The 14430-nt window shown below is 43.1% G+C and overlaps 1 protein-coding gene across 2 annotated transcripts; it reads left to right on the top strand.

Moving 5' to 3' along the window:
• Window positions 1-413: 413 nt before the first annotated feature.
• Window positions 414-14322, top strand: POLE2 (DNA polymerase epsilon 2, accessory subunit). Of its 2 annotated transcripts, XM_066321463.1 has the most exons (19): window positions 414-505; window positions 2566-2666; window positions 3525-3600; window positions 4602-4679; window positions 5371-5464; window positions 5839-5913; window positions 6165-6248; window positions 6742-6798; window positions 7189-7237; window positions 8140-8212; window positions 8648-8820; window positions 10398-10487; window positions 10664-10718; window positions 11061-11120; window positions 11217-11294; window positions 11647-11755; window positions 13106-13282; window positions 13382-13449; window positions 14183-14322. In XM_066321463.1, the coding sequence occupies exons 1-19, from the start codon at window positions 438-440 to the stop codon at window positions 14199-14201; spliced, it is 1584 nt and encodes a 527-aa protein (XP_066177560.1). In that variant the 5' UTR covers window positions 414-437; the 3' UTR covers window positions 14202-14322. The 2 variants fall into 2 exon arrangements, with proteins under 2 accessions (XP_066177560.1, XP_066177559.1); XM_066321462.1 differs by having other exon boundaries at window positions 13106-13449.
• The last annotated feature ends 108 nt before the right edge of the window (window positions 14323-14430 follow it).

Genomic DNA, 14430 nt, shown 5'->3' with positions numbered 1-14430 from the left:
TCAGGGATGGACAACCCTTTCCATGAAGAAATTCCTCCTGATGTCCAGCCTGAGGCCGTTCCCTCTCCTCCTGTCCCTGTTCCCTGGGAGCAGAGCCCGACCCCCCGGCTGTCCCCTCCTGTCAGGGACTTGTGCAGAGCCACAACATCTCCCCTGAGCCTCCTTTTCTCCAGGCTGAGCCCCTTTCCCAGCTCCCTCAGGAATTTTCCAGACCCTTCCCCAGCTCCATTCCCTTCTCCGGACAAGCTCCAGCCCCTCCATGTCAAGGCTCGCGGTGCCCCAGCTCAGGGCACAATCCCTGCCCGGTGGCTGCCCCAGGCGGGGTCCCGCACCGCGCTGTCCCCACACGGGCGGAGCGGGGCCGAGCCGGGCTCCTCCCGCGGCGGGGCCGGCCCGGGTGAGGGGGCGGCCCGGCCGCGTTTGGCGCCATCTCCGCCATGGAGCCGGAGCGGCTGCGGCGCCGCCTCGGCTCCGCGTTCCGGCTGCGGGGGCTCCTCCTGCGCCCGTGAGTAGCGCCGGGCCGATCCCTGCTCCGGACCCTGCTCCGGAGCCGCTCCGCCCGCGGGGATCGGCCCCGGGCGAGCCTCGGGCCCGGGGATGGGGTCGGGGCCGCTTCGCATCCCCCGCGGCGCCTCCTCGGGATGTGCTGCTGCTTTTCTCGCCTCTTCCTCCTTCCCCCAGCATCGAGGCTTCTCCAGAGTCATCTTTTCCCTGTCGTGCTGCTGCGGGACCTTTTCTTCCATAGTCCGTCCATCCCTCTTAAGGCCGTGGGCACCGCCAAAAGCTGCCCATGGTCTCCCCCTGGAGCCCTCCCTGATGCTGGGTGTTTGGTTGAGTTTTTTTCTCTGCCTCTGACACTGAGAACTCTGGGATCTCTTTCCGAGCTCCACTTGCTCAGCATTCTTTGCCGGAGGAAGAAATGGCATTTCCAAAGACAGGAATAGTGTATTTTCAGATATATTAGGGTGTATTATATAGAGATATATAACCAAGGTCAATGAAAAGGAATTCCTGCTTGCAGTGGAAGGTGTCATGATTTATAAGAGACTGGGTCTCCCATCTCTCTTATTTTCCCTTTCTTTCTTACATGTTAGTATCAATTAAATTCTGTTGTGGATGGGATGTGATTGTTTTGGGCAGTGCCCTGATACTTTCATTAGAGAGGAGCACAAGTCCAGAAATCCTGACTCTACAGTTCATGAACCGAGACATTTTGAAGGTCAGGCTGATGACCAAAATGCCAGTTTGGTTGGCCAACAGATGACATTATTAAGAAAATTGTGATCTTTAATGAGAGACTTTAAGGTTGAGGGAAGAACTGGATTTCTGTATCTTGTGTTATTGAGAATTACAATAACTCCAGTTTCAAAGATACTGATAAACTGGAGCAGATCCCGTGGGGGCAGTTTGGGGTTGTTTCGGGCTGCAGGCTCTGGTGTGTGAGGGAAGCAGGAAGAGCTGGAAGCTCTGCTCAAGTGACATCCCAGCTTCAGGGCTGTGTCCAGATTTGGAGTCCAAAATGAGAAGGATGTGGAGGTGCTGGAGTGAGTCCAGAGAGGCCACGGAGCTGCTCCAGGGCTGGAGCCCCTCTGCTCCAGAGCCAGGCTGGGAGAGCTGGGAATGTTCACCTGGAGAGGAGAAGGCTCCAGGGAGAGCTCAGAGCCCCTTGCAGGGCCTGAAGAGGCTCCAGGAGAGCTGGAGAGGGACTGGGGACAAGGGATGGAGGGACAGGATACAGAGAATGGCTTCCCACTGCTGGAGGGCAGGGATGGATGGGAGATTGGGAATTGGGAATGCCTGGCTGGGAGGATGGGAAGTGGCTGGGCTGGAATTCCCAGAGCAGCTGTGGCTGCCCCTGGATCCCTGGAAGTGTCCAAGGCCGGGTTGGATGAGGCTTGGAGCAGCCTGGGACAGTGGAAGGTGTCCCTTTCCATGGCAGGGGTTGGAATGGGATGGGATTTAATGTCCCTTCCAACCCAAGCCAGTCTGGGATTCTATGATTAGAGGGTCAGAGAACCAGACATGGAGAGGATGTGATGAATTTGGGGTTTTTTAGCCTCAAGAAGGGGAGATTCATGAGAAGCTAATTCCAGTCTTCTGAAAAGCAAGAAGTGTTCTCAAGGATGCACAGTGACAAGAGACAACAGGCACAAGTTTAATTTAACTCTTCATTGTAATAGTAATTAAACTTTGAAGTTGATGGAGTAGAGGAGTGCTGGAATCTCCCTCACTGGAAATACTCAAGGCTTGGCTCCACAGGGCCCTGGTCAACATAACCTCAGCCCTGCCTTCAGGAGAAGATTGGACCGCACTGTCTCCAGAATTCCCCTTCCAACGTGGAACTTTTATGTGAAGCTGAGCTTCTCCACTTCTTTTCCCTGATATTTTCAATCTCAATGAATCTTTTTCTTTGACTTGAACCAAGGTGCTGTTATGCAGTACTAATTATTTCTGCTTTTTAACCACGAGCCGTGTGGTGATGATGTGCACACCTGCCAAAATCAGCACAGTTTGTGTGAACTATTGAATATTAATTGCTTTTTGTGCTTTCTCCTCTGGGATTAGGGATGCCCTGAAGTATCTCACTGAAGCTTTCCAGTCCACCAGTGAGGGAGAACTTGACGATCTAATTGAAAATGTCATCGATGCAGTTGAAAAGCAGTCTTGTAAGTAAACAATTTCTTTTCTTGAGCCAGTTTTCCTGGCATTTCTGATGTTGTCAAGACAAAGACAGTCACTGGAAGCAGAGGCACTGAGGTGTCATTGTAGTGTAAAGGGTTGATTGAGATAAATGTATTTTCTGGCCTTTTATTTTGGTTGAACACTGGAGTTTGCGGTGTCAGAGAAGACATCTGTGCCATTTAAAGAGTTGGCAGCGGTAAATATCCTGACTTTTCAAGAGTCATAACATTTTTCAGTGGCAGTTACTAAAAGTTTTTGTGGACATTGTTGTACCTCACACTGTAATTTTAAATTTTAAAATGGAGAGAGACTATTTACACATGGAATGATGGGACACAGAGAATGGCTTCCCACCGCCAGAGGGCAGGGATGAATGGGATATTTTGAAGGAATTCTTACCTGTGAGGGTGGGGAGGCCTTCAAACTAATTTCAATTGTCAGTTTAGATCCATGAAAACAATGTGTCCATCTGCAGAATTTTGTTGGAATACTTATGGCAGCAATCCTTGGGATAATGTACTGGAACCAAATTAACCTCCAGAATGTTAAAGCTCAGCTCTCACACATTTGTGATATATTTGGTAGCTTTGCATGAACTATAATTGTCTTGTTCTCCATGTTTAGGGAATTCAGGGTGGGCCAGTGTCTGTGGGATTTTTTTTTTTTTGCCTAGGAATGTGTCCTTTTGGTGGCAATATTAACTGACCCATCCATGTGTCATTACAGAAAATATGTATTATTTGTGTGTATTCCTGTGAGGAGACTCACCCATTTTATATGAAATGTTAGATACCCACTTCCCTCCTTGCTGCAGTTTTAATTTTTGGGATTTTTCTTTCCAGTGTCATCCAATATGGTTGAGCAGCCTGTGGTGGAAGCAGCTGTCCAGGAATGCAGCCGGGCCCCAGATGAGGCCATGTAGGGTGACATTTTTAATTTGATTGGAAGTTCTGGGAGCTGCTGTCATTTCCTTGTTCCTCCTGGGGAAGTGAATGCCAGAGCCATTCGTTTTCTGCATTTTCTGCAGAGTTCCACGTGCAGTCATTGCTCTGTGCTTTTGCCTTCCTGGTGCTGCCTTTGTTCTTCTGGCTGGGCCTCCAGGGAGTTCTGAATATAACCTGACTTTCTGAATATAACCTGACTTTCTGGAATTCAGATGCTTGGGCTTGTGTGTGGTGTGTGCCACAGGTTGAATATTAACCAACATTTCTCTCCATGCTTTATTTGCTTTGCTCTGCATGAAAGTTATCTCAGGTTGGTTTTGTTCCTTTCTTTTCTGAGAGCACTTTGGAAAAGTTTTCCTCTGGGGTAGCTGCTCCTGCTTTTTTGTTTAGTTTTTTTAAGCCCTGAATGATTTCCCTTCTGTGATAACAAAATTGTGGAGCAGTTGCTGGAGTTCCTGAGAACTTTGTGATCCTGATGGATGTGTTTCCTTTTGCAAAGCATGAAAGGAGATGGTTTGCTGGGCATGTCAATTAGATCCTGTCATCCCACAGCCTGTCAGGATGGAGAAAATTTGGGTTTAGCTTTGCTCCTTGCCATTGGAATCTTTATGATGCGGATGGTTTGAGTGTGACTTGACTTTGTGGTGCTTTTTTATACTTAATGTAGGGGCTTTTTTTGCTGCAGAAGTGAAGAGAAATCCATATGTACAGATTCTCAGTGCAGAGTCCTGAAGGGAAAAGCTTTACAGATCACAGGGCCAAGTCTTTTTAATTATTTAACTAGAAGATGCACGAGAAAATAAAATAGAAAATGGAATATAAAATAGAAAGAGAAACAGTGATGATAATGAAGAAAACAAATGTCATTTTATCCTGCATATTTGCTAGTTTGTTTCATCCACCTCATGGAATGACAGAGTGGTTTGGGTTTTGCAAGGTAACATTCAGTTAATGCTGTAACTGTTCTTATTTCAGAGAAAATGTTTTCAACATTATTGGAGCCTTTGACGTTCCACGTTACATTTATAATTCAGAAAGAAAGAAGTTTCTGCCGTAAGTCTCCCATATTTTAAGTTCCAAGCACTTCCTGTTTTAAGAACAAAGCCTCTGTTTCTATAGGATAAGTCTGGTTTTAATCTTTCCCTCTTGTCTCTGTTCAGCTGAAGCCTGAGTGAGAAAGGTAATAAATGTTTAAGACCATAAGCCAAGTTTATGCTACCTAATGAATAAAAAAGACAGTGAGGCTAAGGACATACATCACTGAAGGTAGTTTGAGGTTATTTTTCTCTCACACTGAGCTGTTTAAATTTATTTTTGTAATAAATTTGATCTGTCTGTTGCCTGTATTTATTTCTTAGTCTGTATCTTGCAGCTCCCTGAAGCCCTGGGGGGGTTTCTAAGGAGAGCTCCAAATGGTAAAAAAGAAAAATTAGGAGCAGCTGGTGAGAAACTGGAGGAACAGTGCTTTTGTCCACAACTGCTTGAAGGCATAACTGCTTTTTTTTTAAAGTGGGTTTCTGCAAAGGCCTCTTTGAGTGGAAGGATAAATCCCAAGGCCTGTGGGTCAGGGGGGAGTGAAATGGATGTAGAAATACAGAAGGAATTCTGGAGCAGGAATGTCCCTCATGGAATACCTAAATCCTGGTGTAGCTTTTACAGCCTCCCAGACCTTTCAGATCAGTGAATAATTTTGATGTGTGGAATATTCCTTTGTTTAAATGGTGACTGTGGTAATTCCTTGCAGCCTGTCCATGACTGACCTGCCTGGGCCGAGTTTATTTGGGACTGCCAGGGACAAGGCAGAACTGTTCCAGGAGCGCTACTCCATCCTGCAGCAGGTCAGGAATGTCCACAGGGGTGGATCCCATATCTCCTGCCATAAATCCATCCTGCTACTGCACCTCTCTGCCCCATAAACTCCCTGCCTCCCAGCTTGTCTTTTAGCAACCTTTACAGATGCTTTCATGACACGTTTTTTAGGCTTGGTTTTATTACCCAGTGCATTTTTTAGGCTTAGTTTTATTATCTGGTGTTATTGATCATCTGGTTCTTGGGACCAGATTCTTGTCAAAGGGGCTGAATTATTAAGAGTTGCTGGATGAAATAGAGAAAGAACTTTCTGAAGTGTTTTGCATAGTGCTTGTAGCAAGCTGGCTTTTTGACAGTGCTCATTTATTTTTAAACTGAATCACTTCAATTTTGGTTTCTGCAGAGGACTCACAGACATGAGCTCTTCACTCCTTCACCAGTTGTTGCTCATCCTGATGATAGCAAGAGCAAATTCCAGGTAATAAATGGAGTTCTTTTCACTTTTAATCCAAATAATCACAGCAGTTCTTTATGCTAGCAGCCATTATTGGGAATCTTCTCCTAAGCCACATTCAAAAATATGAATTGTTTTTGCAATGAGCCCGTATCCTCTGGCTCATTTGTATGTTTGTCTAAAACCAGGTCCTGTGTGGGGCTTTGTCTTGCTTGGGAAAAGGCACCAGGAGAGTTTGATTTAATTCTGATTGGATTCTTTGCCTTTGATCCCAGCTAAAGACAGTAGAAACTCTCTTGGGCAATACAGCTAAAGTGGGAGATGTGATTGTGCTTGGGATGATCACTCAGCTCAAGGAGGTGAGTTCCTTTTTATTGTGGAGTCTCTGATCATTGCTCATCCAGTGCTATAATACATTAGAAAATGAGAAAACTTAAATATCTCACACTTGTCCCATTCTAAGAGACTTTTCCACAAGCAGTCAGTGCCAGTGTGTGGGGAAAATGCCTTTCCTTGTCTTCACACTATAAAATTTTTAATGTCAGCAACCAGAAACTGGTAGGATTTTTTGGCATGTCACTTCTTGAGAGGCTGGAACTTCCAATGGCTGAGTTTGGACTTGCCAAAGCCCTGGACTGTGATTTTAGGGAGGGAAGCACCACCAATCCCAACTGCAGCAGCTCCCAGGGAAGCTGCTGAGATACATTTACTATAAACTACATTATTTTCAGTTCTTGCCAGCTTAAAACCTTACCAGCCAAATTATTTCTAAATGCTGACTAATTGATGCTTCTGACTGAAGCATTTGTGTGTTTGGAATATTTTGCTTTATTAATGAATCCTGTTTTTTAGGGGAAATATTTCCTAGAAGACCCCACAGGAGTGGTCCAGCTGGATCTTAGTAAAGCAATATCCTTTTGCTGTGATGGAAGAGCTGGAGGAATTTCCTGTAGACCTGCAGGGTTTAAAATTGAACAGTAAATCAATGCTGGCCATTAAAAATTGTACATTGAGAGTTGCAGCTCTGTCTTTCTCCTTCATTTCAAATTCCTTGGCTGCTGCAGCTCCTGCCTTTCTCTTGGACATGGTCACTTTTCCTCCCCATGGAGGCAGAGCCTGTTCCAGTTCCTGGGTTCTCTCTGGGCTTAGCTGCTCAGGTACCAGGGAATTTCCAGGCTCTCCAGGCAGCCTGTGAACTTTCAGTGCAGTCCAAACCTATTACACCAGCTGGAAAGCAACTTTTGGTGAAAAAAGCCTAGTTGAAATCTAAGAAAAATACACTCCTTAACGTTCCTGCACCAGTTCCACAGTGGTTTATACACTGAATCCTGCTTTGTTCTGGCAGAAGGTAAAGCAGACTGGGTTTCTTTTTTAGCTTGTAATAAATTACTCTGTTACAGCTGTGGTTGCCAGATGTGGCTGAGCAGAGAAGTCTCCTTTTGGTGACCATCAGTGAGTTTGTGACTGGGATTTTTGGCCTTCAGCTTTTGCTTTGAGGATTGGCCCCAGCATGCTTAGAGAAGTTATGACTGGCTTAGGAAGACAGCCTAGAATAACCAAAGGAATGATTTAACAATGTGAAAATGCTGCTTTGTGCTGGCAAAGCTTTAATGAGGCTTCTCATTAGGATGATGTAAGAGCTTGCAGTTTTGGAGCCTTGTTTTAGGGAAAAAACAAACAAACAAACAAACAAACAAAAAAAAACACAAAAAAAACCCACCCAAAAAAAGAAGGTTATTTCTCTATGTTCTGTATGTAGAATATTCCTCTGTGCAAGATACATGATCTCAGTCTGGTTTCTAGTGTGTTTTATGTTTGTACGTAGAAGTTGGGGGGAGAGAAATGAGAGTGAGGATAAGCAAACATCACCCTGTTCCTTCTGTTCTCAACAGTAGGATTTGAGACAAGGGGTACTTGGATGGGGACCCTTCCAGGACAGGACCAGCAAAATGATTCCTATTGTCCTGCACTCCTCCTCCTTGGCTTGAGGCTGTTGTGTGTTCATGTGGCTGTGCTGCAAATCCATGCACAGAACTGGCTGGTTTTAAAAAAAAAGTTGATTTTTTTTTCCTCAACCCTTCTTCTATTTGGATCATTCCGTGCCCTGGTTCTGTGGAGCTGCCACAAGAGAGGGATTGATGGAGGCTGGGACTGGCAGTGCAGCACGGCTGCCAATTCTCTGACTAATGTCTAGGACATGATGCTGTTAGAAAAACTTCAGGGTTATTTTGCTGTTCCAAACCCTCCTAGGTTGGTATGAAGATGAAGTTTTTCATGTGAACGCTTTTGGATTTCCGCCCACTGAGCCTTCTGCTACCACGAGGTACAAAAAGTGACTTTTGGCAGCCTCACTCCATGTTTTCCTATGGGTTTCTAAGTAAGATCATGGTTATTTTGTAATTTCTCTGACATTCAAGTATGTTATTTTTCCTCCTCTCCAAATGCTTTAAAATAAGTATCGTTTAAAGTAAGCAATTCTGAGACTTCAGGCACTAAAACCTGTAATGTTGGCAGAAAAACCCTTCCAAAGGCCTTTGGGTTCTACATATTAATGAAAATTGGGATGTAAGCCCTTCTCAATTGCAAAGGCAGATAACTGCTACATGGGAATGATAAATTCCTTGTTGCTGAGAGAATGGATCCCTGGGATAGTGGAAGGTGTCCCTGCCCAGGGCAGGGGCTGGAATGGGATGAGCTTTAAGGTCCCTTCCAATCCAAACCATTCTGGGATCCTAACTGGAGCATTTTAATGATACAGAGCCTTCTATGGGAATATCAACTTCTTTGGAGGGCCTTCCTCCTCATCAGTAAAGGCTTCTGCAAAGCTGAAGCAGCTGGAGGAGGAGAATGAAGATGCCATGTTTGTGTTTGTGTCTGATGTGTGGCTGGACAAAGCTGAAGTGCTGGAAAAGCTTCGCATGATGTTTTCAGGTGAGAGTTGCTTTCACTCTAAACCTTGTTCTACGCCTTGTTTTCATGACTTGTTTCCATAAATCCTCAGTACAAATGGTGTTTTGACCAGCAGCCATTTTCTGGGCTCTGATAAGAATGTTTCCCTTGCTCCTCAAAGTTCTTCCTGGGCTTAGCTTAAAGACAACTCCTTAGTTCAGAGAGATGAATGTTGCTCCTCATTGCCAGAGGGCAGGGATGGATGGGATATTGGGAAGGAATTCCTGGCTGGGAGGATGGGAGGCCCTGGAATAGAATTCCCAGAGAAACTGGGGCTGCCCTTGGATCCCTAGCAATGTCCAAGGCCAGGCTGGATGGGATTTGGAGCAGCCTGGGGTAGTGTAAGGTGTCCCTGCCCATGGCAGGGAGTTGGAATGGGATGGGATTTAAGGTCCCTTTCAACCCAAACCTTTCCTGGACTCTGGGATCAGTAACGTGGACAACACCAGGAAAAACAAGCATTTATGAATTGCTCCTTTGTATTGCAGCAGTTTTGGAACAGCTTGTGCCTCCTGCCTCGGGCAGAATGGAAGTGTGAGAGTGAGTGGTTTAAAAACAACACAGAATTCAGGGTGGGAAACTGCTCCTCACCAAAAGAGAACTGGACACAAATTAGCACAATCATGCAGAAGTTACAAAACCAGTTCAGTATCTGGATCAGAGCTGAAAAATCCTTGGGGGCAAACTGGGCCTGTCCCAGGATTGCAGGTGCTGAGGGCAGAAAGGGACTTTGGTCAGTGAGATTCATGTGCTGAGTTCACCTGACAGAGATGCAGACCTTGCATTTGCTATTTTGAGACTTGAACAGGCAAGTGATAACCTTCTTAATTGTAAACTAAATGAGCAGCTGAGGGGGAGAGCAAGGGCAAATATTGATGAGCCATTTCTCTGGGATAAGCAATTCTGTTCTATTTACCAGCTCCTTTGAAAACCAGTGAAGTAAATCCAAGTGTGATTCTGTGTGTCAGGAAAATGGAGAGTAACTGGGATGTGAGATGAATGCCTGAGTAGCTGTTTCTATTTTTATTTCAGGGATGGGAATCAGTTTTCTTTTTTCCCTCTTTGCTCTGAAGTGGGTGATGGGTGAGCACTCATCAGATCCTCAGACTGTTCAGGCAATTCCAGTCACTGTTGCTTTATAATGCCAAAGGAGGAATTGGATGTTGGGAGAGCCCTTAAATTGGAATGATCATGGAGGTTAATAGCAATCCAGTGCTGCCTGCTTGCTGTTTTCCTCTTGAAGGCAATTATACATTTTAAAACAGCATTATTTATTGTAATTGCACTTTGTATAATACTCTGGCTGGGTCAGCAGTTGGATACACACAAACAGTGCTGGAACTCAGCCTGTAAATGCCAGAGGGCTCCCTCAAAGTGACATTTGTACATTGCCACCACCTTTTGGAGCTAAAAACAGCCTGGATCAAGAAAATCAGTCAGGTGTATTAATAGCAGCAGAGCTTGAAGTGCAGTTTCAGTTGCAGCTTTTCCTGTAATGGGCTGAGTGCTGGAAGATGCTGGAGTGAATGGATACACTCACAGATCCTCTCTTTTCCCAGGTTATTCCTCTGCACCTCCCACCTGCTTTTTCTTCTGTGGAAATTTTTCATCTGCACCATATGGCAAAAATCAAATCCAGTCTCTGAAAGGTAGGAAGGTCTTTATAAACAGCCAGACATGTGCATTGAATTAAAATAATGATGGCAAACAAATGAAGAGAGCAGAAAATAAACCTTTCTTTTTTAAGTGCACTGCAGCAGAGGAGGGATTGATTCACCCAAGGTGTGTTTATTCCTAACCAGGTGTTATGTCCTGTTTTTCCCAGGTTCTTTGAAGGCTTTGGCAGATATTATATGTGAACATCCCAACATCCATAAAAGGTACAGAGCAAGGAGAAATCTCTTTATTTTGTGAAGCCTTTAATTACTTGAAGAAGCTGAGAGTTACCCTGTTTTCTCTGTCTTGTGAGCCAGCTGTGATCAGATAAAAAGCTGGTTTTGTAACGGGCCTGCAGGTTTGTTTGGGAGCAGGATAAGTTTGATTTTATCTAAAATAGCTTGGGAATGGAAACTGCTAATGAGAGAGCCAAGGTCTCTCCCTAGAATACTTTCCTGGCTCCTGCTCTCTAAATTCAGAACATCAGACCCAGTTTTTAGGATCAGTTTATATAAAAGAGATTTGTTGAACTTTTTTTTTTTTTTTTTTTTTTTTTTTTTTTGCAGTAGTCGATTTGTATTTGTCCCTGGTCCTGAAGATCCTGGGCCTGGTTCTATTTTACCAAGGTCAGTTTGCTTAATTTCCTCAAAACCTTGGAATTTTGAGTGAAATTTGAGTTACAGATGGTAAGAGTCTTTGTTGATACCTCTTAATTATTTTAGACCCCCCTTGGCTGAAAATATCACTCAGGAATTCAGACAGCTGGTGCCATTTTCAGTTTTCACCACAAATCCCTGCAGGTAACCATGTAATAGCTATTTCTAAAATTATATTTTTTAGCTAAAAAAATTTCAAAACTACAGATTTTTGGGGAAAATTGCCTTAAATTTTTTCAAATTAATAGAATTCTTCACTTGCATGAATTGTAACTAGTTTTAAATACATTAAGGCATAAAAAAATAAGTGAAAAAAGGAAGTAATGCTAAAAAAATGATATTGAATATAAAAATCCTGCTCAAAAGTGTCATGTTTTTTTCTGTATCAGAAGGGAAAAAAATTATTTACATTCAATTGGCTGTATTAGAACTTTATAATGTATTTTGCTCATTTTTCGGTGAACCTGAATTAATTTCACTGCTGTTCTCCACTCAGGATTCAATACTGCACCCAAGAAATCATCATTTTTCGGGAAGATCTGGTCAACAAAATGTGCAGGAACTGTGTCCGCTTCCCAAGCAGCAACATGGACATTCCCAACCACGTGAGTGAGTCGAGTCCAGCACTTTGTGCCAAGATTTTTGATTTTATTGATCAGCAGGGCTGGATTCTGGGGACTCCGATCCTCATTCTTGTGACACACTGTGTGAGTAACCCAGAGGGGTTGTAAGAAGGATTCATACATTTAGTATTCTTACTTTGCTTTACCTTGACAGCAAAATAACTCAAACCATGATAGTCAGAGCAGCCAACTGTGTGTGCACCAACCATCCTGCCAAGAAACACTGATTCCTAAAGGCAAATTTTAATGCAAATGACCATTTTTTAAAGATTTGATGGGTTGCCCAGTGCCATTTGCAGTAAAGCAGCAGGTCACTTTCTCTGAAATTCATCTGCTTGTTTTGTCTCCTCACTTGAAATTGAAATTCTGCTTCTCACACATCAGCACAGAGCTCTGGGTTGTGGTTCCTTAATGAATCCACAGCAGGAGCTGATGGGATTTACTGATATAATTGAATGAGAACGATCCAGGTAGTCCTGGCTCATTGCAGTGATGGATGGAGTCTGGTTTTATTTATTTTACAGGAGTTTTTTTGTTTGCTTGACTCAGAAAGTTGCTTTAGCTCAGTGTCTCTGTGAACACTCCCCATGGACACTGAGGTATTTTGGTTTTTTGGGCACATTTTAATTCCTGACACTTCTCTATCCTCATCCAGGGCTTTCCAGGAAGGAATCATGAAGGAAATGTAGAATTGCAGCACTTTCTGTAGGTTGTTTTTTGCATAATCCACTTTTCCTCTGCCTTTTTTGCCTATTTTAATTCAGCCATCAGTGAAGGAAAAAAAAAAAAAAAAAAAAAAAAAAAAAAAAAAAAAAAAAAGACAGAGAGAGAAAGGGAAATTTTGTCACTAAGAAAGGAAAATCATCTAGGAATCAAATTATTTCTTCAGTTCAGGGAAAAGACTTAAAAGACTTTTCAAGTGTGGGTCTTGCGGTTAAGTGGAAGGCAATAACAAAAATAAAAACTGAAAAATGAGTGTTGTGGCATTGTTGGTACTTTCTGGGCTGGAGGAACAGGTGAGTGGATTCTTCTGGAGAGTCTGATTGATGAGGGATTTTTCACATCTTCAAAAACTGGCTGATGTGCTTTAAAAAGGCCTTTGTGTATTAAAACCTCCACAATTCAAGAAAAAGAGCAGCTCAGTGTTGGAGGAGAGTTGCTGTTTACTCTATCTAGAAATCATTATTAATCAGAAGGAATGAGGTAAAATAAAAACCCCAAACATTTCCAGGTTCAAAAAGCTTTTTTATTAACACACGTACAGGGATGAACTGAGCTTGCAGTAAACATTTCAATCCAAATGTTTGTGGGGTTTATTTTTTTTTTTTGCAGTTTGTAAAGACCATTTTGTCCCAGGGGCACCTGTGCCCGCTGCCTCTGTACGTCAGCCCCGTGTTCTGGGCCTACGATTATTCCCTGAGGGTTTATCCCGTGCCAGACGTGCTCGTCACCGCTGACAAACATGACCCCTTCACTGTCACCAACACCGACTGCCTCTGCATCAACCCTGTAAGGCCTCAGGAGCACCCCAGTCCCAACCTCTCACTCCCTGCACTGCCTTTTCCTCTCACAAATGTGGGGGTTTTTCCCTCCCTTTTCTTTCCACAGGGTTCGTTTCCCAGAAGTGGATTTTCCTTCAAGGTGTTCTACCCCTCCAACAAGACAGTTGAAGACAGGTAAATGGATTTTTCTGGTGTGCTGAGCTTCTGATTATCAGGAGAGAAATCACAGGAAAGTGGTAATATTTGAATGTTCCAGCAGCTTAACTTTACACTTCATACATAGGCAGTGTAATGAATTCAAATGCCCAGAACTAAAGCAATAAATTTAGAAATTTAGAAATATCAATGATGGGAAGCACAATCCAAAAGTAAAAGGAGAGATGGCTGCACTGCCTGATTTTCAGTTATACAGACGTAATTGGGAAGCAGATTTGTTTCTGGGGATGATGGTTGTTACATAAATTAATTAAATTTAGGAACAATTTTTGCTTCATTTCGTGATAATTATCAAGCCCAGAAGTCACTTTCAGGCTTTGATTTCACATATTTTTAAATCTGCACTCGTTCATTCCACTGAGTAGAAAAAAGCCAGCTGCAACACCAAGAAAGTATTAAAATGTATCAAAGGGCTTAAAATGGATGAAAATCTACCTGTTTAAATGACAGTATAACCCATTAGGAAAAACATAAATTTAATCTTCTCCTTGTTGGAGAGGCCTTCTGAGGGAATTAATAATGGATCAGCCCATTTATTTCTACTTGACTATAAAAAATATCACACCATGAGATACTTCAGGTCTTTAAATAATTGAACACATTATCAAGTCTTTCTTAGATAAATAGAATAGCATTGTGAACTGTTTTTAAAATAAACCTTCTAAATACTGTTTTTCTTTGGTATTTTCAGCAAACTTCAAGGACTCTGAATTTCTGTGGCACTGAAAAAAGGCAGTGAACCCATGGGAAGCCAACTGTAGCTCTTATTTTTTACATGCCTTAGTTTAGTGATGTATTATGGACTTTTTATAATAAAGGTCAAAGTCAAAACCGGTTTGTTTTATACACAAATAGACTTTTACAGGAAAAGACAATGGTGTCAGTTTAGATAAACTGAAAAGTCGAGAGTGAAAAATAATTGGCAAAGCATAAAAAAAG

The sequence above is a fragment of the Sylvia atricapilla genome, chromosome 6 (assembly GCF_009819655.1).
Source record: "Sylvia atricapilla isolate bSylAtr1 chromosome 6, bSylAtr1.pri, whole genome shotgun sequence".
Classification (NCBI taxonomy): domain Eukaryota; kingdom Metazoa; phylum Chordata; class Aves; order Passeriformes; family Sylviidae; genus Sylvia; species Sylvia atricapilla.
Note: the sequence above shows the minus strand (reverse complement) of the source record. Positions and strands in the feature narration are given on the sequence as shown.

Coding starts and splice junctions, on each gene's coding strand:
- POLE2 (XM_066321462.1), top strand. CDS start 438: ATGGAGCCGGAGCGGCTGCGGCGCCGCCTCGGCTCCGCGTTCCGGCTG. Junction 3,601..4,601: donor CGGGCCCCAGATGAGGCCAT/GTAGGGTGACAT, acceptor TTCTTATTTCAG/AGAAAATGTTTTCAACATTA. Junction 10,719..11,060: donor CATCCCAACATCCATAAAAG/GTACAGAGCAAG, acceptor TTTTTTTTGCAG/TAGTCGATTTGTATTTGTCC.